The sequence below is a fragment of the Procambarus clarkii genome, unplaced genomic scaffold, assembly GCF_040958095.1.
Source record: "Procambarus clarkii isolate CNS0578487 unplaced genomic scaffold, FALCON_Pclarkii_2.0 HiC_scaffold_107, whole genome shotgun sequence".
Taxonomy (NCBI): domain Eukaryota; kingdom Metazoa; phylum Arthropoda; class Malacostraca; order Decapoda; family Cambaridae; genus Procambarus; species Procambarus clarkii.
The window spans coordinates 1,841,751-1,866,019 of NW_027189140.1; the positions used below are offsets into that span (position 1 = coordinate 1,841,751).

Consider the following 24,269-nt stretch of genomic DNA (forward strand, 5'->3'; position numbering starts at 1 on the left):
TGTTGCTCCAGGTCCTGACTCGCTTAGAGACTTACCAGGGGAGAGTTGTCCTTCTGGCCCTTTGGTGGCCGGCCCAGCCTTGGTTTCAGGCGCTGGTTGCTCAGTGTCCGAACCCGAGGAAAATTTTTCATCCATGTTAGAAGCGTACTTGTCACCCCTCCAATATTTTCCAGTTTCCAGAACAACCTCTTATGTGGAACTCTGTCAAAAGCCTTTTCTGTGGGGAGCCCCTACGGCTCCCTGGAGCTTATCGGGCTAATGTATGTTATGTTAGACCGGGACATTAGCTAAGGAGTTCAGACCTACCAGGGACCAGCGCCAGAACCTGGCCCCTTCAGAGAGGTTTCAGGGAGCAATGGCCCTGGAAAACCCCATATGGTTGGGGGTTTTCCTTTTCTGCCATCGACCGGGGTTAGGCACCCAGAAAGGTAGGCGTAACAAAACAAACCCCACATGGTAAGAAACTACAACAAAAACCGAACAGAGAGGTAGAAAACTCCCTACAATCCCAAGGAAACTAGCAAACAAGCAAACATCACACTTTACTGCCGCGCTGATCGTCCGCGCAGCCCTCCCCACCCTGGGAGGGGGAGGGGGGTGCCCCGGACCTACCATGCCGGCTGCCTAGCAACAGTTCGTTCGCTAATGTCAACCGGGATTGACGCTTCTCTGGCCTCAATTTCCTAGGCGCTGTTTGCCTTGTGTGGCGTTCACTGCCGTGTGTTGTGTTGTGAGGTGGCCAGGAGTACTTCATCAGTGCCGGGGCTGCATGTGCTTAGTGGCTGACTTCCCTAAGCGCCCTGTGAGTACTGCCCCTGCATAACAGGGTTATCTTCCCAGGGGCATTCGGGAACCATTCCCGTAGAGGTTCTTGCTGCTCGGCATTTGCCTCGCCCTTGGGGCCAGCTGGGGCTTGGGGCCCTTGTTTGGCCCTGGGTAGGGATTGGTATTGTGTTGGTTAGGGCGTCAAGGTGTTGTGCAGCCTGCCACCTAAGCGGCGACCGGTTTCTGTTGCCTCTGGAGACGGTGTACTTTTGCGGGGTTTTTCTTTTGTTTTTAATTTTTCTTGCCTGGTGGGGGTCTGCCTAAGGTGGTTATAGTTCCACTGGTAGTGTTTGGCGGCCCTCTGCTAGGCCCCCGTGATTGTACACGTCTCAGGGGTTTTCAGTGCTATAATCTACCCTCTTGTTATGTTTGGGTTTCTTAACCGGTTAGCAACACCTTGCCCGGGCTTCCCGTAGTTGTTACCCTACGGGCCCTGGAAACCCCTGTCTGGGCTCGGGGGACCATTGAATGTGTCTTCCGGGTTCCAACCCGTCTTGTACGGGATCGTTGGTTGCTGTTCCCTTGTCTCCGGGTGACAGTCGCCATTTTTACCTCCGTCATGCTGCCTGTTGGGTCACTGACACCTTGACCCGGAGTCTTGTGAGCGATTCTCTGCTTGTTCTCCAGTACTCTCCTGATGTTATTACTGTTCAGAGTACAGGCGGCATCTGTGTTGCAAGCTAGGTTAGGTTGGTTTCCCACTCGAATGCCCCGAGGCCGCCCCGTTTGGTTAGGTGCTGCTCGCCCCTTTCCCTCCAAGTTCCCGGCTCCGGACCGTCTGCGGGTTTCGGGGTCGGGGCGGGGTTTAGTTGCGGCAGAGACTCGGGCGGTTTTCGGGGGCTGCTCCGTTCGGGTTGGGGGACGGAGGTTTGAGCCTGTGCCTCCTGCCAAGGCTTCTGGGTCTTACCAGCGGCCCTTTCTTGTTGCCTTTCCCATGGACTCTTGCTTTTCTTTAAGGGCGGAGGGCTTGGAGGACGGCTCTGCCCCGGGGCCTCTGTTGTTGGTTCCCGGGGCTGTGGGGGTTGCCTGCTAGCAGTTCTGGGGCGGTTTTGCCCCTTCCGGGGTTTTTCTGCTGTTGGGCGACGTTTTTCGCCCATCCAGTCTGCTAGCTTCCCACATTTGCTGGCATGTTTTTGTGTATTTAGCGTCAGTCCGCCAGCAGTCCCCTGCTGGCGGCCATTTTCGTCTGCCGGTTTCCCGGCGTGGCCACCAGGGCGGCGTTGCGGTTTGTTTACATGCGTCTGGGTGTGCGAGCGAGCGTCTCTGGTGAGTTTTCAATTGGTTTTCAGGGTTTTTGTTCTCCTGTTGTCGTTTCTTTGTTTTTCTAGTGTTTTCTTGCCGTTGCCTGTTCCTCTGGGAATGTTTGGGTGTTGATTTTGGGTCTGAGCCTATGGGTTTAGGCTCAGTGCCCCTGGCTGGTATTCTTGCTCCCACACCTTGTCCCTCGGTTTTCGGTCTGTTGGGACCGTTTTCTCAGGGGGTTCTGCTGGGGGCTGTGCTTTGCGTTTCAGTGGTGTTCTCCGCCGGCAAATGTGGTGGTTTGGCCTCCCCCTGGTTCGATTCTGGGTTCCTTTGGGTTCCTTGGTTTCGTTCTGGAGGTTTCTTCCTCTTGGGCCCCCTTTTGTGGGTTCAGGGGACTTTGTTTCCTTGTGTGACCCGGTTCTGCCTTTTGGGGTTCCGGGGTCTTCCTGGCTTGCAGACAGATCTTTTTGGGTCTTGGCACATGTTGTGGTTGTGCTGGGACTTTGCGGTTTTGCTGTCGAGGTGGGCCTTTTGATGCAGTTTTGTGCCTTCTTTGCCTGGCCGGCGTAGTGCTCTCTGCCCACTAGTCGGCGACTTGTACTTTTACAATATATGTCCTCACCTAGTTGTGCTTGCGGGGGTTGAGCTCTGGCTCCTTGGTCCTGCCTCTCAACCGTCTATCAACAGGTAATTACCTAAGTGTAGTTACAGGATGAGAGCTACGCTCGTGGTGTCCCGTCTTCCCAGCACTCTTTGTCATATAACGCTTTGAAACTACTGACGGTCTTGGCCTCCACCACCTTCTCACTTAACTTGTTCCAACCGTCTACCACTCTATTTGCAAAGGTGAATTTTCTTATATTTCTTCGGCATCTGTGTTTAGCTAGTTTAAATCTATGACCTCTTGTTCTTGAAGTTCCAGGTCTCAGGAAGTCTTCCCTGTCGATTTTATCAATTCCTGTTACTATTTTGTACGTAGTGATCATATCACCTCTTTTTCTTCTGTCTTCTAGTTTTGGCATATTTAATGCTTCTAACCTCTCCTCGTAGCTCTTGCCCTTCAGTTCTGGGAGCCACTTAGTAGCATGTCTTTGCACCTTTTCCAGTTTGTTGATGTGCTTCTTAAGATATGGGCACCACACAACAGCTGCATATTCTAGCTTTGGCCTAACAAAAGTCATGAACAATTTCTTTAGTATATCGCCATCCATGTATTTAAATGCAATTCTGAAGTTAGAAAGCATTGCATAGGCTCCTTGCACAATATTCTTTATGTGGTCCTCAGGTGATAGTTTTCTATCTAGAACCACTCCTAGATCTCTTTCTTTATCAGAATTCTTTAAAGATTTCTCACATAATATATAGGTTGTGTGGGGTCTATGTTCTCCTATTCCACATTCCATAACATGACATTTATTAACATTAAATTCCATTTGCCAAGTGGTGCTCCATATACTTATTTTGTCCAGGTCTTCTTGAAGGGCATGACAATCATCTAAATTTCTTATCCTTCCTATTATCTTAGCATCATCAGCAAACATGTTCATATAATTCTGTATACCTACTGGTAGATCATTTATGTACACAATAAACATCACTGGTGCAAGAACTGAACCCTGTGGTACTCCACTTGTGACATTTCTCCATTCCGATACATTGCCTCTGATTACTGCCCTCATTTTTCTATCAGTCAGAAAATTTTTCATCCATGATAGAAGCTTACCTGTCACCCCTCCAATATTTTCCAGTTTCCAGAACAACCTCTTATGTGGAACTCTGTCGAAAGCCTTTTTTAGGTCCAGATAGATGCAGTCAACCCAACCATCTCTTTCCTGTAATATCTCTGTGGCTCGATCATAGAAACTGAGTAAATTCGATACACAGGATCTTCCAGATCGAAAACCATACTGTCTGTCTGATATTATATCATTTCTCTCCAGGTGTTCTACCCATTTAGTTTTGATTAGCTTTTCCAATACTTTCACTATTACACTTGTCAATGATACAGGTCTATAATTGAGGGGGTCTTCCCTGCTGCCACTTTTGTAGATTGGAACTATGTTAGCCTGTTTCCACACGTCTGCTACGATTCCTGTACACAGGGATGCCTGAAAGATCAGGTGAAGTGGAATGCTGAGTTCAGATGCACATTCTCTCAGAACCCATGGTGAAACGCCATCTGGGCCAGCTGCTCTGTTCTTCCCGAGCTCCTTTAGCATATTTTCCACTTCATCTCTAGACACCTCTATCCGCTCTATGTTGTTCTCTGGAATTCTTATTGTGTCTGGTTCTCTGAAGATTTCATTTTGTACAAACACACTTTGGAACTTTTCATTTAATGTTTCACACATTTCCTTTTCATTTTCCGTGAATCTGTTTCCCATTTTCAACCTCTGGATATTATCCTTTACCTGCAATTTGTTGTTTATGAATTTGTAGAATAGGCCCGGTTCTGTTTTACATTTATCTGCTATACCTTTTTCAAAATTTCTTTCTGCCTCTCTCCTTACTGCTGTATAGTTGTTTCTCGCATCTTTGTATCGCTGGTATGTTTGGGGGTTTGGCCTCTTCCTATACTGATTCCATTTTTGTGTCTTTTGGTCTCTTGCCCTCTCACAATTTCTGTCGAACCAATCCTGTTTTCTGGCCCTGCGTCTCTGTTTTGGTATGAATGTTTGTGTGCCTTCCTCGTATAGTTTTAAAAATTTGGCATACATTTCATTTACTTCCCTGCCTAGCAACAATTCTGTCCAATTACACTCATTAAAAAAATTTCGAAGTTCCCCATAGTTGCCTCTCCTTAAATCGAGTTTATCAACTGTTTCAATATCCCCATTTTCTTCTAGATGATATCTTAAAGCATATTTAATGTCTAACAGGACGTGATCACTCTTTCCCAAGGGAGGAAGGTACTGGATGTCAAAAATCTCTTCTTCTTTCCTGGTGAATACTAGATCCAGTACTGACGGTACATCTCCTTCCCTCATTCTTGTGGCTTGCTTTATGTGTTGATACAAGAATGTCTCCAGAATGAGGTTCACAAATCTGCATGTCCAAAAGTCCTCCGTTCTTGCTTCATAGGCCTCCCAGTCTATTGCTCTAAAGTTGAAGTCCCCCAGTATCAACAGTCGTGATTTATCTTTATCTGCTTGTACAATAATATCTCTCATGACCATTATGAGGCCCTCTCGTTTGTCATCCAGTTCTTCCTTTGTCCATGTGTTGCTTGCTGGTGGGCTGTAGGTATTTACAATTATCAGCTTATCATCCTGATTCCAGACCTGCAATGCCATTATGTCAATATCTCGAGGGTTTTCAAATATTAACTCTTTTACCTTCAGGTGTTTTTTCACCAGTACAGCCACTCCTCCTCCCTTCCTATTTTTCCTGTCACGTCTCCAAACTGAATAGCCTCTTGGGAATACGACTTCATTTATTATATTTCCTTCAAGTTTCGTCTCTGATAATGCAACAATATCTGGGACCCTAAGCTGGATTATATCTTGCAACTCCAAAGTTTTTGACCTCACTCCATCTATGTTGGTATATACAATTTTCAGGAACATGTTCCCTTTTCCTTTGCTCTTTACTCCCCCTTCCACTACTGATCTTGTTGCTTTGTTTTTATGTACCATTTCACAAGCTTTCCAGTCCCTGTCACTTTGTAAAAAAAAGAATTTCTGTCTTCTTCATTTCTATCCCCATTTAGACGTTTTGCCTCAATTAGGTTCATTTTTAGCTTTTCTCTGTCTTCCTTGGAGAGGTCTTGTCTTATTGACCAAGATTTGCCAACCTCATCACTCTGCAGTTTCCTGGCATTTCTTAGCACTTCCATCATGTTTTTCACTCCATTAAATGTCACCCTTAAGGGGCGGTTCTTTTCTTTCTCATATTTTCCTATTCTTCTAAAATCACAGACATTTTCCTTTGAGCCTTCTCCTAAACCTACTATTTTCTCTATGATTTTCATCTCTTCTGCCGCTCGGTCCACCCTAGATGAAATTTCCTTCTCTAAACATCCAAAAATGATTATGGACTTAGTTCTATCTGCAGTGTTTTGTACCAGTTTACTGTTGGTAACCAGTTCTTTCCTAATTGCTTGCCTAATTTCTGCTTCTTGTTGGTCATTTCTGGTCTTGACTTCCGAACACACTTCTTTGATAGTCTCTTTCTCTTTTACAACTTGAGCATATGTCGCTTTTATTTCTTCTTTATACTTTTCTAGTTCTTTATTCACCTCCTCTATGTGAGTTGTCAGTGAAGTTTCCAGTTGGAGATCCTTGCCTAACTCTATGTTAGCCCTTAGGCTTGCTTGGAGTTGTTCACCATATGAGTCTATTTTCTTGTTTATTTCTTCAAAGTCACCACACTTCACTTTCCATGCCTCATTTTCTTTCACTAGTTCCTTGATTTGCTCCTCCTGATTTGTTACCTTGTCTGTTAATGCAGTAATAATCTTACCTTGTTGAAGCATACTCCCTTTTAGAGTGCAAAGCTCACTCCAAAGAGCTCCATTGTCCTCTTCTAATTTAAGCACTTTTTCTTCATACTTCTTTTGCATATCCTCAATTATCTCTAACCTGCCAAGAACACCTCCTTTCCTTATATCTTGTGTTGAGAATCCTTTGAAACCATCATCTGATGGTGTGTTTACATTCTCTGTGGGGGTGGTGGCGGCGGCCATCTTTGATTTTGTTCTAGACCAAAACAAACTTTTCCACTCGGCTATTTTCACTCACTTTTACTTGTTTATTGTATTTTATTTGCTTTTACTCTTCCCTGAACCTTTATGTAACCTGGGACACCACTGTAGCCCTCAACCTGTTCCCAATACTTAGGTAATTCGATATTTCCAGGAGCTTGCTGCAGTGTGACTTCTGCCTCCTCCAGCTTCACCTTCACCCCTTCAGGTGTATAGGTTCCTGTGCCTCTTGAGCTCTATCATGTCTACATGTGACATTGTATGGGGGTCAGCCTCGTTACTTGTGTGTGGAGTCACCACATTACTTCCTAGTGCTTTCCCGTTACCATTCTGACACTAAAAAAAAAAAAAAAAAATAATTCTATCTGTGGCTCTTTTGGGTACTCAGTTTCCACCTGTGTCCCCTAGTGCGTGTGCCCCTTGTGTTACATAGCCTGTCCTTATCAACCCTGTCGATTCCCTTGGGTATCTTGAATGTGGTGATCAGGTCTCCCCTCACTTCATCTTCCAGCGAAGTGTGGTTTCATTCCCGTAGTCTCTCCTCATGACTTAGGTAGTGTACTTTTTCTTTCGGAAGGGGTTCTGTTCCCTTCTCTGTTGACTGGGCGCTGGGGGAGCAGCTGGCTCTGTTGCCTCTCGCTTGGTCCCACTGTTGGTGGGCGCTTTGGGTTGTCTTCCGGCCTTTGCTGGCGTCGGAGGACGGCTTCTCCCCTTGGGGGGGGTTCAGAGCTGGCGGGGTGGGCTTCTTCCCCTGCGCTTCGTCATTTCCTCTTCGTGGGTGCGTGGGGCGTGGTCGATCCGCCCCATCCTTCTGGGCTTCCCGTCTGCTCTTTGCAGCCATGAGCTTTTCCCGTCTGCAGTTCTTCTGGACTTCTTCAGTCTGCGCCCTGGATCCTCTGCCCTCCTCGGAGAACTGTTGTCTCCTGTTCGGATTCTGTTGGGGCCGGGTGCATGGATGGTGGCCCTAGACCTCCAGGTCACTTCTTGGCATGTTCCTCTCCAGTTTTTCTGGGGCTAGCACGGTTGGTGGTGGGGCTTCAGGTTTGCTGTTTTTATTGCCTTCCCTATTTTGTAATGGGCACTTCGTATACTCTTTGCATCTTTACCGGATCTTAGTGCCCTGTCTGAGTCTGAGATTCGGTGTCTGGCCTACCTCGACGACTGGCTGGTGTGGGCTCACAGTCAGTCCGCTTGTCTGCTCGCCAGGGGATGGTTCTTTCAGATCGCCGGGTTTGGTTTCCTGGTGATCTGGAGGTTTTTCCATCTGTTTCCGTCCCGGGTTCCGCCCCTCATTGTCTTCCCTCCAGAAGTGTTACTGCGGCTGTGGTCCCGCCTTTGGCTGTTCAGGAGGGGGTCCCGGGTTGCTCAGCGGTTGCTTGGGCGGTTGTGCGGGAGTCTGCCTTCGGCGTGCTTGTCTGCACGCGGAGTTGGGTTGGGCTACGGCGTCGGTTGGTTCCTACGGAGACTCCCCTTCCGCCTCTTGCATTCCTTGGGTTCCTCCGGGGATCTTGTGTTGGTGCTGCGTCACCAGCTTCCTCTTTGGGGTTTTCGGGGTTCCGTGCCTTGGCACCTCCCCGAGCCTTCGCTCGATGTGTTCACGGACGGGTCGTCTCTCGGCTGGGGCTTTGTGACCAGTGCTCACCAGGTCGGCCGATTTTGATGGAGTCTGTCTGTCCGTCGGGCTCACAGCACGGTTCGGGTGTTCATGGCTGTCTGGTTTGCGCTTCGGAGGGTTTGGGTCACTAGGTCCTCTACCATTCAGCTCTGTTTGGACTGTTCTCTGGTGGTTCTTGCCGGAACCACAGGGGTTTGGCTAACCATGTGGTTCGTGTCCGGGGTGTGTCCAGCGTCCTGGCGGACGGCTGTCTCGGTTCATTCCTCTTCGTGGGTTGGCCAGTCGTCGCCGATTCGTTTTGTTGGCTCTGTCGGGCATATGGACTCCTGGCCATGGACGTCTTCGGGTCGGCGTGGTCTAGGCGTCACCCATTTTGTGGCGCCCTTCCCACCTGCGAGGACTTCACGGTGGAGGCTTTCGGCAGGACTGGTCGAGGTGGGGGGGTACCTGTACCTCTTCTCCCGGTCCAGCTGTTGCTTCGGGTTCTGGCTCGTTTGCAGCCCATTCCCACAAGAACAGTCCTTATGGTTCCATGGTGGCCGGCCCGGCCTTCTTTTCAGATGCTGCTTGATAGGTGTCAGTACCCGGGGCGTTTTTCCTGAGGCTTCGCCTCTTTCAGCAGGCCGAATCGGTCCTGTCCGTGACTGGTTCGTCCTTCTCCTTGGCTCTTCGCGCCTGGTATTTTGACGCGGGTATCACCATCTCTATGGTGTTCAGGTGGCTTTGTTGACGGTGTCCCACCTGCGAGCTTCGTCTTGGAGACAGTATGACGTTTCTTACGTTTTCTCGTGTTTTGTTTCCCCTCCGGCCTGCTCATGCGTCGCCTGAGCCATCCTGGTCCTTGTTCAGGGTGCCTTCTTGTCTTCCCCTCAGTTTGTGGTAGCCCCTTCGGTTCAGTTTCCTGCTCTTTGGTACTGGTGGTAGCTTTATAGGTGTGCAGCCTTTCTCTGTCCTGGCGCCGGTCGTGACGGCTGCTTTCCGGAGGGGTTCTTGGGGTATTGGTGCTTGATTGGTTTGGCCGGGGGGTGTGTCCTGTGTTGTCCGGTTGTGCTTTTTGCTGTTGCCGGCGTACTGTGTCTGGGGATGCGCTGTGGTTGATCCGGTTCCCCTCGTTCCCTGTTTTCAGGGCTCGGGTCTCCCAGGTCGTCCGCAGTGTTTCCCTTCTTCCAGCCTGCGGTCTGTCTTTGCGCCCGTGCTGTTCAGACGTTTGCAGCTTTTGCTGCTGTGTTGGTGACGTCTCGGGCTCATTTCGGGCGCAGGGATTTGTGGGTCGCACAGGTTTTTGGCCGCCCATCCATATGTAATTACCTAAGTGTAATTACCTAAGTGTAGTTACAGGATGAGAGCTACGCTCGTGGTGTCCCGTCTTCCCAGCACTCTTTGTCATATAACGCTTTGAAACTACTGACGGTCTTGGCCTCCACCACCTTCTCACTTAACTTGTTCCAACCGTCTACCACTCTATTTGCGAAGGTGAATTTTCTTATATTTCTTCGGCATCTGTGTTTAGCTAGTTTAAATCTATGACCTCTTGTTCTTGAAATTCCAGGTCTCAGGAAGTCTTCCCTGTCGATTTTATCAATTCCTGTAACTATTTTGTATGTAGTGATCATATCACCTCTTTTTCTTCTGTCTTCTAGTTTTGGCATATTTAATGCTTCTAACCTCTCCTCGTAGCTCTTGCCCTTCAGTTCTGGGAGCCACTTAGTAGCATGTCTTTGCACCTTTTCCAGTTTGTTGATGTGCTTCTTAAGATATGGGCACCACACAACAGCTGCATATTCTAGGTTTGGCCTAACAAAAGTCATGAACAATTTCTTTAGTATATCGCCATCCATGTATTTAAATGCAATTCTGAAGTTAGAAAGCATAGCATAGGCTCCTTGCACAATATTCTTTATGTGGTCCTCAGGTGATAGTTTTCTATCTAGAACCACTCCTAGATCTCTTTCTTTATCAGAATTCTTTAAAGATTTCTCACATAATATATAGGTTGTGTGGGGTCTATGTTCTCCTATTCCACATTCCATAACATGACATTTATTAACATTAAATTCCATTTGCCAAGTGGTGCTCCATATACTTATTTTGTCCAGGTCTTCTTGAAGGGCATGACAGTCATCTAAATTTCTTATCCTTCCTATTATCTTAGCATCATCAGCAAACATGTTCATATAATTCTGTATACCAACTGGTAGATCATTTATGTACACAATAAACATCACTGGTGCAAGAACTGAACCCTGTGGTACTCCACTTGTGACATTTCTCCATTCTGATACATTGCCTCTGATTACTGCCCTCATTTTTCTATCAGTCAGAAAATTTTTCATCCATGATAGAAGCTTACCTGTCACCCCTCCAATATTTTCCAGTTTCCAGAACAACCTCTTATGTGGAACTCTGTCGAAAGCCTTTTTTAGGTCCAGATAGATGCAGTCAACCCAACCATCTCTTTCCTGTAATATCTCTGTGGCTCGATCATAGAAACTGAGTAAATTCGATACACAGGATCTTCCAGATCAAAAACATACTGTCTGTCTGATATTATATCATTTCTCTCCAGGTGTTCTACCCATTTAGTTTTAATTATTTTTTCCAATATTTTGACTATTACACTTGTCAATGATATCGGTCTATAATTAAGGGGGTCTTCCCTGCTTCCACTTTTGTAGATTGGAACTATGTTAGCCTTTTTCCCACACATCAGCTACAACTCCTGTAAACAGGGATGCCTGAAAAATCAGTTGAAGAGGAATGCTGAGTTCAGGTGCACATTCTCTCAGAACCCATGGTGAAACTCCATCTGGACCAACTGCCTTGTTCTTATTTAGCTCCTTGAGCATTTTTTCCACTTCGTCTCTAGACACATCTATGTGCTCTATGTTGTTCTCTGGAATTCTTATTGTATCTAGTTCCCTGAAGATTTCATTTTGTACAAACACACTTTGGAACTTTTCGTTTAATGTTTCACACATTTCCTTTTCATTTTCCGTGAATCAATTTCCCATTTTCTATCTCTGTATATGATCCTTTACCTGCAATTTGTTGTTTATGAATTTATAGAATAGACCTGGTTCTGTTTTACATTTGTCTGCAATCCCTTTTTCAAAATTTCTTTCTGCCTCTCTCCTCACTGCCGTGTAGTTGTTTCTCGCATCTTTGTATCGCTGGTATGTTTGGGGGTTAGGCCTCTTCCTGTATTGATTCCATTTTTGTGTCTTTTGGTCTCTGGCCCTCTCGCACTTTCTGTTGAACCAGTCCTGTTTCCTAGTTCTGCTTCTTTGTTTTGGTATAAATTTTTTTGTGCCTTTATCATATATTACACAAAACTTGACATACATCTCATTCACTTCGTTGCCTAGCAACAAGTCTGTCCAATTAGACCCACTAAAAAAAATTCTAAGGTTGCCATAATGTCCTTTGCTAAAGTCAGGTTTTTCAATTGCATCAACCTTCATATTTTCTTCCAGATTATAACGCATTGCATACTTTATTCCCAAAAAGACATGGTCACTTTTACCCAAGGGAGGAAGGTACTGAATGTCAAATATTTCTTCCTCCTTCCTGGTAAATATGAAATCTAGCATGGAGGGAACGTCCCCTTCCCTCATCCTCGTAGCTTGTTTAACATGTTGATACAAGAATGTTTCCAGGATGAGGTCTACAAATATACAGGTCCATAAATCTTCTGTTTTAGCTTCATATGCTTCCCAGTCTATGGCTTTCAAGTTGAAGTCGCCGACTATCAACAGTTGTGAACTATCGTTATCCGCTCTCGCTATGATCTCTCTCATTATTGTTATAAGACCTTCACGTTTGCTATCTAGCTCCTCCTTTGACCATGTGCTGCTTGGCGGTGGACTGTATGCATTTATGATCATTAGTTTATCATCCTCATGGCAGATCTCTAGTGCTATTATGTCAACTTCTTGTGAATTGGCAGTCATTATTTCGTTCAACTTTAGGTGTTTTTTCACCAGCACAGCAATGCCACCGCCTTTCCTAATTTTTCTGCCCCGTCTCCAAATTGAGTAGCCCCTTGGGAATATGACTTCATTTAAAATAACATATTCAAGTTTTGTCTCTGTGAGTGCAACAATGTCTGGTGTCTGCAGCTGTATTACATCACTTAACTCCAGTATCTTCGATCTTACTCCATCTATGTTGGTGTATGCAATCTTGAGGAACTTGTTCCTCCTCTTCTTATTTTTCACTTCCCCTTTCTCTAATGATTTTGTTGGTTTGCCTTTATGTACCACTTTACTGGTCTGCCTACCACTATCACTTTGTAGAAAAAAGAATTTATTTCTTCTTCATTCCTGCTCTCATTTAAACGTTTTGCCTCGGCGAGGTTCAGTTTCAGCTTCTCTCTATCTTCTTTTGAAAGATCTCGTCTTAACGACCACACTTTCCCATCCTCATCACTTTGTAATTTTCTAGCATTCCTTAGTACTTCTTCCATCTGTTTGGCACCATTTAGGGTGATCCTCAAAGGTCGATCTTTCCGTTTTACATATCTGCCTGTTCTCCTGTAGACGCACACATTCTCTATGGTTGTAAGACCTTCCACGAGGCCAACAATTTTATCTACTACTTTTGCTTCTTCTACAACTCTTTCTGACCTAGATGTTATCTCCTTTTCTTTGCAGCCAAAAATGATCAGGGGACTTATTCCAATCAACTGTGTTTTGCACCAACTTCGGGTTAGATGCCAATTCTTTTCTCACTTCCAGCCTGATGTTTGTTTTATCTTGGTTGCTGCAGTGTTTGACTTCCCTTAACTGCTTCTTCTATTTTTTCCTTCTCCTTGGCCACTTGTGCGTAAGTGAGTTGCATATCTTTCTTGCACTGTTCTATTGCCTGTGTAACTTCCTCTATCTGTGCTGACAAAAGTTGTTTCTCCTGTTGAAATTCCTTACCTAACCTATTGTAGGCATTTATGTTTAAATTTACTTTAACTTCTTCCAAAGCTATTTTTAAGAGTCTATTTTCTTCTTCCATGGCTTTGCAATTTGTTTCCAATTGAATCTTATCCTTGCACAAGTCTTTCACTACACCCTCAAGACACACAACTTTGATATTTAAATGGTCATTACTTTCTTTCAATTTGCTAATTATTTCTACATGAGAGGTCACTATAGTATCTAATTTTACCAACTTGTTGTATAGGCTGGTTATATCAATGCTTTCTGCACTGAATCCAACAAAATCAAGCTCTGTTTTGTATTTCCTCTTGCAGGCGGCCATCTTGAATGTTCTTCCCTGCACTGGAAACACTAGGGGCAACTTTTTCTCATCCAATTTTTCACTTCACTTGGCACATTCCTGTTATCTCACCTATTTTTCAGAAGCACTATACCTTTGTTCTCTGGGACACCACTCACTATCATCATACATATACACAGTGTATGTGTATATGTATGTGTATATACATAATATACAATGGGGCCTCGACTTACGATGCTAATCCGTTCCCAGAGACGGATTGTAAGTATAAATATCATAAGTCGAAGCGATTTTTCCCATAAGAAATAAAGGGAATAGAATTAATCCGTTCCCCACCCTCCAAAATATTAACATACAAATACATTTTATACTGAATACAATGTTTTTTTCTAACTACAATACAGTACCAAAGTTTCTCTTACCTTTATGGAGGGCTCTTGATGGTGTATGGAAGATGGTGATGAGGGGGGAAGGAGGAGAGTTGTTACTGTTTGGAAGGGGAGTCCCCTTCCATTATCACATTAGGCAGTGATGTTTTCTCCGGGGTACTCTCTCTCCTACGTTTTGCCTGAATGCCACTAGGACCTGGTTATGGTTCAGTGCTTGTTTGTCTCATTACAAATTTATCAAGAGACATTTGTTTTTCCCTTCACTTTAACATTTGTCTGTAATGATGCATCAGTGTCATTGAACAGGTTAAGGCAATGACCTACTGCAGCTTGATTTGGGTAAGTCGTTTCAGCAAAGGTTTGCAATTCTTGCCATGCTGCACACATTTTCTTAATTGTTGAGGAAGAGACATTCTGTACTCTTGTTTCTGGTCTATGGTCATCCTTACATGGGTTTTCATATGTTGAGCCTTACCACTGACTTTCCTGGGACTCATGGCGTGATATATAATAATTACTTTAATGTTCAAAATGCAAAAAATCACAACAAAAGCGGAATTTCTTATAGGCGCGATCGTCACTAAGCGAGCAGCTGTAGTAAACTGAGGCAGGTCGGCCGCGTTACCGGGAACTACATGCTCGGTCAACCCGAACGTTTACCAACAAATATCGGAAGTCGACGACACGATCGGATGTCGAGTCGCATTTTTCGATGAAATTTACATCGTAACTCGAAATTATCGTAAGTAGGGGCAATCGTATGTCGAGGTGCCACTGTATATGTATATATGTGTATGTGTATGTATACTTTTTCTTTCGGAAGGGGCTCTGTTCCCTTCTCTCTTGACGGGGCGCTGGGGGAGCAGCTTGCTCTGTTGACTCTCACATGATCCTGCAGTTAGTGGGCGCTTTTGGTTTTCTTCCGGCCTCTGGTGGCGGCAGTGGACGGTTTCTCCCCCTTTGGGGGGTTCAGGGCTGGCAGGGTGGGCTTCTTTCCCTGTGCTTCATCACGTCATCTTAGTGGGTGCATTGGACGTGGTCGATCCGCCCCATCCTTCTGGGGTTCCCGTCTGCTCTATGCAGACATGGGCCTGTCGAATCTGCGGTTCTTCTGGACTTCTTCAGTCTGCACCCTGGATTCTATGCCCTCATTGGAGGACTGTTGTCTCCTGTCCGGCTTCTGTTGGGGCCGGGTGCCTGGATGGTGGCCCTGGACCTCCAGGTCAATTCTTGGCACGTTCCTCTCCAGTTTTCCGGGACTGGCACAGTTGGTGGTGGGGCTTCAGGCTTGCCTCTTTTGTTGCCTTCGCTATATTGTAATTGGCACTTGGTGTATTTACGCATCTTTACCGGATCTTGGCGCCCTGTCTGAGTCTGCTTGGGATTCGGTGTCTGTCCTACCTCGACGACTGGTTGGTGTGGGCTCCCAGTCGGTCCGCTTGTCTGCTCGCCAGGGGTGTGGTTCTTCCCAGATCGCTGGGTTTGGTTTCCTGGTGATCTGGAGGCCGTTCCATCTGTTTCCGTCCCGGGTTTGGACCTGGCTGGGCTTGTTTTGGGCTCTTGGGCCGCTCCTTGTCTTTCCCTCCAGAAGTGTTGCTGTGGCTGTGGTCCCGCCTTCGGCTGTTCATGAGTGGCTCATTTGCTGAATTCTCGGGGTTTGGCTAACCGTGAGGTTCATGTCCGGGATGTGTCCTGCGTCCTGGCGGGCAGCTGTCTCGGTTCATTCCTCTGTTCGCGGATTGGCCAGTCGTCGACGACTTGTTTCGTTGGCTCTGCCGGACTTATGGACGTCTGGCCATAGACATCTTCGAGTCGGCGTGGTCTAGGCGATGCCCATTCTATGTGGCGCCCTTACCTGCCTGCGAGGCGTTCATTGTGGATGCCTTTCGGCAGGACTGGTCAAGGTGGGGGTACCTGTTTCTCTTCTCCCGGTCCAGCTGTTGCTTCGGTTTCTGGCTCGGTTATAGCCCATTCCCACGAGAGTAGTCCTTATGGTCCCTTGGTGGCCGTCCCAGCTCTATTTTCAGACGCTGCTTGATAGGTGTATGTGGTGTTGTGTGTTACTGAGGAAGTCTTGGTTGTAGGGTTGACATAAACCCATTCCTTGGTTACTGACTTTAATACCTAAACTGATACATGACTAGTAGCTTCCAAGCTGGTAGCGTCCTGTATGCTCTTGTTTACCTCTCTCTCTGGCGTCTCAGAGCCGCTGCACATAGAAAACGGATGGTACTATTTTCTGTGAACATGACATCCCTCCTTTTCTTTAAAAAGAATGAATACAGGATGTCTACCATGCTTGTAGCACAAAGCAAAGTTATTGACACAAAGTAAGTATTAACATATCACGAGATATTGCATACATTTAACATTAATTAAGCACACAAAGAATTTAAACAACTTAATGTATACCACAAAGGATTTCAATGTTAAAAATACATATGCAATGTTAAACAAACATGAAAGAAACTGTAATACAAAGTTACAAAATATTGAATGAGATATCTGCATTATTCAAACAATATTAAATTTAGTTTAGCATAATAAGTAAATACTTTGCATTACATAGGAACACAATTAATTATCAAATCCTGTAGGGCGTTTAACATGACGTTTAGGACGAGAGTCCCTAAACACAAGAATATCCCTTGATGAATATCCCTCCAACCTTTATGAATTGTTCCTTTGCATGTTGATCATGAGCAATTTTCATTTTGCCCTTGGCTAGTGCATCTTTCTGAGTGAGACGTTTATCCGTTACTTCGGCTGGCATGACAGGTAGTGCGATTCTCATAGGACGTCCAAATAAAAGTTCGCCAGGCGACTTGCCCAGTGTTCCATGCAGTGTTGCACGGTAGTTCCTGAGAAAAGCATACATAGCTTGTTTCCAGGATCATCCTTCGGCATGAGCACAGCGTACCGCTTTCATGAGAGGTTGCATGAATCTCTTGACTTCTCCATTTGCTTGAGGATGTAGTGGCATCACACGGCGGTGTTTGAATCCAATATGCTCAGCAAAGTTGACGAAGTCTTGTCCATTGAATGGCGGTCCATTGTCCATCTTGACAACTTCAGGAATGCCAAAGTTTGAAAAGATCTTGTCGAGCTTCAGGATGACAGCCTTTGAAGATGTGGAAGTGATGATTTCTACTTCTGGATAACGTGAGTGATCATCAGTGACTACCATCAAGTACTCTCCAGTTGGTAGCGGGCGGTCCACAGAAGTCCATCGATACTTCCGTCCATGGTGCAGCAGGTAGTGGTGAAGGTTGTAGAGGTGTTGGTCTTGAAGTATCCACTGCAGCTTGGCAAGGGACACAGGCATCATGCATGTCCTTTGCTTGACAATCAATGCCAGGAAACCACACCTTTTCTCGTAGCAGCTGTTTGGTAATAACAAGACCTTGGTGTCCTTGATGTGCAAGCTTCAGAGCATGTTGCTGGAGAACAGCTGGAATGACGATACGAGTACCTCGCAGCACGGTGTCGCGTTCTTGCGTAACACTTAATTCTGCCTGGAACTGTGACACATGTGTCAGCAATGTGTCCACAATAAATGCTTATTATTGCAATATTACTTGTTAAAAAATCACTAAAATTACAATATGTACAGTTTCCCACACTATTTACAAAGTAACACAATATATTACACACTCAGTACTTTGGAAGAGAGTGATAATCAACGAAGAAGTCCATGGTACACAGCGCGACTTCTCTCTCATTGCAACAGGTACAGATAGATTTTTGCTCCCTGTTCTACGTTTTGTGTGCTTGCAAGTAATGCACTCACGTACACCCTTGGCTTTAGTTCTTGCAGGTGGTATGTAGCCAAGCTTGTGAAGCGTAAGGTAATCTTGAAAAGATTATAGGAAAAGATCTATTTGTAAGGTAGTCATGAAAAGATTGGTTTGTAAGATCCCTTGCTGGAAGAGATTCAGTCATTCTGGAAGAGATTGTCAATCAGGAAGAGTGTCAGCCATTCTGGAAGAGATTCAGCTATTCTTGAAAATAAAAGGAAACCACCACCATGGAAGCCACTAACACTGTTCATCTATGCTACTTGTATCAGATGCATCATCATTGAACTCAGAAAACAATTCATCTATGTATCATCTATAAGAATTGGAGATGGCAAGGGTGGCGCTCAGAGCTTCAACCGGATACGTTTAGAGCAACAACTGGATACATTTGCTATATTATCCTTATTGGTGCTATATCACTTGCATCCGACCTTTGTATTAGGTCCTTATTGTGGCTAATGTGGTCAATATAATGACCCTAACGTTCTTCAAACAATAAAGTCTGAATTTCACCGACAGAGAGTGATATTTCAACACCGCATCGGACAGGTGATAGGGAGCCAGAGGCGCGTGCGCCAGCGATGGTTGCTTACCGAGTACTAACCCAGCCAGCAGCCCTAGGGTATTCTGGGAATTTTTTCCAAGATAGCTATCTCTCACTAGAGGTCCCAAGAGTTCATTTCGTACACAATTTACCGCGCACGCATTTTGATTGGGTACGAAATATTCAAAAGGCATTTTCTCGGTTGGGACAGTTTCCCGCCGACCAAGTTTTCTCGGTTGGCGTAGTTTCCTGCTGACCGAGTTTTCTCAGTTGGCGCAACACAGTGGTTAAGGCTTTTTATGCATTTTTATCATTGTATTTCATATTATTTTATTAAACATTTAAATAGTTATGTCTTGGACTGAATTCAGCTAAAGTATTAATCAAATTGTTTAAATCCATATTTAAAATCATTGCTTCCTGAACTGGACTGCACAAAATATTCACCATTCAGAAGACTATATTCAAAACAAGCATAATTATTTTATCTGCATTTTCAGCGAGAATTCAGGGTGCTAAAACAGTCTAGCCGTCAAAATGTAAGTGCAAGCACTTCATCAAACATAAGAAATCATATTTATTAAATTGATTATCTTGAGACAAATTTCAGAGTATTTTGACTAACAGGGTGCAGTGTGGCGGTGGTGGAGCAATGGTTTGACCAACCTCCAATTTATTTATTATTAAAACAAAATACATAATTACTTGGTATGAATTTGTCTAAGTAAATACTGTATATTTATTTGTTTAAATTAATTAGTGTTTTCATTTTGTTAGCTGGAAAGGCAGTATTCATGTAGAGTAGATGAGATTTTATTTTTTACTGTTATCAGATAGTATCAAGCTTTTCTTGAATAAGTTTTTCAAGTAAATTATTGAGAAATAATAGGTAAAACACACTCCTCATTCTAGGAATGTAGACTAGTCTGTAGATTCTTGTGCTTTCATATTTTGTGTGGCTTATTTATTTTAAAATTTATACAAATTTCTTTACTAATTTCTTTACTAAATATTATTTACAAACTTTAAAATAATATTTTAATCATTCATTTCAAATTTTTTTAAACATCTTAATACAATTTTCAGAATTTAGACTTCCCATTTCTGAGAGTAGGAGTCTCGGTGCAGGAAATGAGAAGTCGAACGTCATACTATGCTTCTCTTGGGAGATTACTAATGGTGGAATTTGATAAGAAGAAATTTGTGAAATTTATGATCCCTTTCACTAGTAAGTCTTCACCCTAATATCCCATTTTTATTAATCTCTTTGGAATATAACATTTTCTTATTTAAATTTTTTTTAATGAATATATATTTGGTATTTGTTTCCTATTTTGTTTGTTACTGTACTCCCTCTTAGAGCTTTCCATTAGGGGGTTAGATACAGCAGAAGTGTTTTCCACAAGGCATTCTCACTAAATAAACCTTTAAATCCTTCAAGCGTTAAACGATTTTTAACCCTGTTAAACTATTTTCTGGGGGGAGCCCCGTCGGCTCCCCGGAGCTTTACCGGCTGATATGCTAATGTCAGACTTTGGCATCAGTCATGTGTATGGAGTTCTAGGGCCTACCGGGGACCACGAGCCAGAACCTGGCCCCCTCAGAGAGGCAAGGGGAGCAATGGCCTATAGAAACCCCCGTGTGGTTGGAAGCATTCTATGTCTGCCATCGACCGGGTCAAGCATCCAGAAAGGTAAGCATTCCAAAACAAACCCCTATTCTGGTGAAAATTGCTACCTAAGCCGAACTAGTGGATAGAACTCTTCAACAGAAAACAAGGAAACTAGTATGACGTCATACGTCACCGCGCCGCTGTCTGCGCAGCTCCCCCCTCCCCAGGAGGGGGAAGGGGGAGCCCCAGACCTCCCACGCCGGCTATCCACCCACAAGTTCTTCGGCTGATGCTATAGGCAATGGTTATGTGCTCCGGCTCCAGTGGTTGTTTCAGCACTGTACCTAGAGTGTGGTGTCTGTTTTCTAGGTGGTGCGTGAGCCGGGAGTGATTCTTCAGTACTCGGGCTGCATGCGCCTAGGGTTCCCTTCCCTAGGTGCCCTGTAAGTACTGCCCTTGGGGCTTGGGGCCACCTTCCACAAGTTCCTTGGGTCCTGCCCCTGCTTGGCCGTTTACTGCTTGGTTTTCGGCCGCTCTTTGTGTGCTCGGGGGTTCTGTCTCCCTTGTTCGCCTTAGAGTAAGGGGCAGTGTTTGCACTGGTGGGGCGCGGGGTACTGTGCAGCTTGTCTTTACCAATCATAGCGGCCGGCTCTGTTCCGCTTGGGTACGCTGTCCTCTTGCGGGGTTTTCTTTTTCTTTTTGTTTATCTACCTGGTGGGGGGGTCTGCCTTCGTTCTTGCCCCTTGTGTCCCTTGTGTTCTGAGTATTTTCTGGTGGTGCCCCCTGCTAGGTCCCCGTGAGTGTACACGTCCCGGGGGTTCAGCTCTTAGAAAGTTGTTTGGTAGCTTTGGGTGCCGGTTAGCAGTACCCTGCCTGGGACTACCTGAGCGCGAGTCCTCTTAAAGTAAACGCTCGGGACCCTGGGAAACCCCTGGGGGCGCGCGGGTCCGATGGATGTGACCCCAGAGCCCCCCCCTCGCTTCCAGCGAGTTTGAGGGTTGCTCTCACCTTTTGTCTCTGGGTGACTCTGTTTTGCCTCCGTCTGCTGCCTGTGGGGTCGGTGACACCTTCGACCCGGAGTCCTGCGAGTTTGGTTGCTCGTTGTGGCTCGGTTACCCAGTTGTGCTAACACAGCGGGTGCGGGCAGCAGGGGCGTTGCACTTGAGCCTTGGTGGTGGCAACGTTCTCGTGGTTTCCTCCCCGGGAGCCCCGGGGCTGCCCCGTTGTAGTTCGTTTTGGGACTTGGGGGTGTTGGCTGCTTCGGTTCCATCCACGCCCCCTTGTCTTTTCCCCTGGTTCACCCTGCCTGCATCCGGTTCCTTACGGTCTGTAGGTTCGGGGCGGGGTTTTTGGTGGTGTTGAGACTCGGGCAGTCTCGGGGAATTCCCCTTCCGGGGTAGTGACGGGGGCATTTGGGCCTGTTCCTCCAGCCGTGTTGTATGAGTCTGCCAGTGGGCTCCCTTCCTTAGTGTTTTCGCGGCTGCCCCGGTTTTCTGGTACGGCCGGGGCTTTGGGGGAACGGCTCGGCCCCGGGGCCTGTCGTGTAGGTTCCCGGGGCTGGGGAGGGGCTGACTTGGGGGGGCCTTGGCCCCGTTAGACCCCGTGGGGGTTTTTATCCCCCTCTAGGCGGGGCTTGTGGTTACGTGGAGTGGGGTCTTTCCTCCCCACTCGCCGTACGTGCTGTTGGATGTCGGCCCCTCCCCGGGCTCGGTTCCTTGGCCTTTGAGTCGGTTGGTTCCGTCCTGTGGGTGGATGTTTCCTTCCCCCCCCTTTTTGGGACGGTGTTTTTGTCATGTTTCCCCGTTTGGTGGGGTTCTGCGTGACTTCTGATCTCGGGTGCGCCTGCGCCTTCGTGTGCCTTCGGGACTAGTGTTGGCTTCTGTGTTCTCGAGGGTACGGGAAGGTTTTTCGCTACTTCCCGCATTCTTGGAACGTCTGTCGGCTCCTCGTACTTGTCGCCCTGTTGGGCTACTTGTCGCCCTGTTGGGCTACTTGTCGCCCTGTTGGGCTACTTGTCGCCCGGTTGGGCTCCTTGTCGCCCGGTTGGGCTACTTGTCGCCCGGTTGGGCTGCTTGTCGCCCGGTTGGGCTGCTTGTCGCCCGGTTGGGCTGCTTGTCGCCCGGTTGGGCTGCTTGTCGCCCGGTTGGGCTGCTTGTCGCCCGGTTGGGCTGCTTGTCGCCCGGTTGGGCTGCTTGTCGCCCGGTTGGGCTGCTTGTCGCCCGGTTGGGCTGCTTGTCGCCCGGTTGGGCTGCTTGTCGCCCGGTTGGGCTGCTTGTCGCCCGGTTGGGCTACTTGTCGCCCGGTTGGATTCCTTTTTGGGCTCTTTGCTTCTTTGGCCGGTTTTCTTGTTCCTGCTTCCTCTTTTGGCTCCTTTTCTCGTGCAGTAGTCCTGGCTGGCGCCTTCCCGCAGGGAGGGTGTGCGGTTCGGCCGGCGTGTTCTGCGCATGCGCCGTGGAGTTTGTTTTGGTCTGGGCGGTATTTCAGTGCTGGGGTTTTGCGCCCTTTTTTGCTTCAGTGCTTCGCCTCTCGTTCTTCTCCCTGGCTGCGGTATGTGCCCCTTCGCACCGGGGGTGTCCTGGTTCCCTGTTGTGGGGAGGACACCGCGGTTTTCCCTGTCATGGGTGTGGACCGCCTCCTTCGCCTCTCCCTGTTCTCCTGCGGGTCCGGCAGGGTCCGGCTCTGGCGTCTTCACCTGGCGGTGCTCTCAAGTTCTTCTGGGCACGGTTGAGTCGTGTCCAGTTCGTGCCACCATTCGCCAGGTGAGTTTCTGCAGTCTGGCGTCTTTTGGCCGGGCGCTGGATGCGGCGGTGTTTCTATACCTGTCTTTATTTAGGTATATTTTGTACGACTGCGACCGTTCGCACACCAGTGACTGTCCCTTATCACCCCTTCCTGTCCCCCCTCATGTGCATGTCCAACCCATGCTGGTGTCATTCAGGGGACCCTCCCTTTTTAATGTTGAGGTGTGGGGGTTGTAGGGTTGGTTCTGTTCTCACCTGGTGAGGCTCCTGGCTGTGCTTGCAGGATTTGAGCTCTGGCTCTTGGGTCCCGCCTATCTGGTAGAACTTGCGGGATAGTACCAGTGGAGTGCAGTGGTGCTATTGGCACTTTTGGGGGACACTGTATTACCATCAGTGGTCTGTGCTTGTTACACGACCTACTTGCGAGCATAAGCCTGCTGGTTCGTCCGTGGACTTCCAGGGCGCACTGGCCTGTTTTCGTATGGCAGTTCCGGCCCGTCCTGGTTGTGGGGGTATGTGGGCCGGTGGACTGCTCCTAGCAGCTGCCTGGTGGGCCATCCTCTGGCCGGTCTGGCCTAGCCTTGGACCGGGCTTCAGGTGTAAAAGAGCTCCCAGTACCTCATCCAGCAGGTATCGAGCGGGGTTTCTCCGCCGTCGGTCGCCTGGTGCAGGTTTCTGGGCCTGCAAGGTTTTTGTCGTGTCTCCGTTGGCCCTGTCTGGGGTCTGCCTGCTCCGTTCTCTGCCTTTGCAGAGGGGAGTTGCTATTTACAAGTTGCTGTTGCTGCTGCACGTTTGCATTGGTACCGTGTTTCACGGTGGCGTGTCCTTGTTCCTGTGTCCGGTTGTGGAGTGGCACTTTGCTGCTGTTTTGTGCCTGGGGATTGCGTGCGGTTTTTGTCCCTGCCTGATTGTCCACCCCTGGTTGTTCTCCTGGGGTTTTTTGTGCTTCTGCTCTTTCTTCCTGCCTCCTCTGCAGCAGGGATGTTCTGCGTGTATTCTTAGGCGTTGGTCAGCCTGTGTCCTGTGATGTGCTTATTTGTCTCGGTCTATTGCAGTTGTTCGTGCCCCTTGGTTCGGGTCCTGTTCTGGCGGTGACCCTTCCGCCTTCTTTGGTTTTCCTGCCCTGCCGGTTGTTGTTTTTTTTTTTTTTTTGCGGGGGGGGGGGGGGTTCTTGCGATGTCTCGCGTCGGACCCGTCGTTTCTGAACTCCTGGCGGGCTTGCATGCTTTGGGGAGTTTTTCTGTTCGGCAGACGTTCCATCTCCTTGTGCCGCCTGGGTTTCGGTGGTCACGCCCGAGATCTTCTCGCGGCTCCGCCTTTTTCCTGGGCTCGGGGGGGCCTTGTCAGGGCTGCTTATGTTCTGCCTTGTGGTCTTGCCTCCGGTTGGTGGTCGGGTGGCTTCGTGGTAGGTGTCCCACCTGCGTGCTTCTCTTGGCGGCAGTATGGGGTATTTTGGCGGTCCTTCCTTTTCCTGTCCCTTCTTAGGTGGTTACTCTTGTTGGCTTGGTTTACTCTCGGCTTGGTTTTCAAGTGGGGGTTGGGGGCCGTCGTCTTGCCACATACTGTCGCC

General features: G+C 47.2%; 1 protein-coding gene across 1 annotated transcript in view; it reads left to right on the forward strand.

Moving 5' to 3' along the window:
- Positions 1–24,269, forward strand: part of LOC138360325 (exportin-7-like) — a 215,790-nt gene that overhangs the window by 72,490 nt on the left and 119,031 nt on the right. Inside the window, exon 4 of the mRNA XM_069320244.1 lies at positions 19,433–19,574. Coding sequence (XP_069176345.1) covers positions 19,433–19,574 — 142 coding nt within the window. The remainder of the gene's footprint in view (positions 1–19,432; positions 19,575–24,269) is intronic.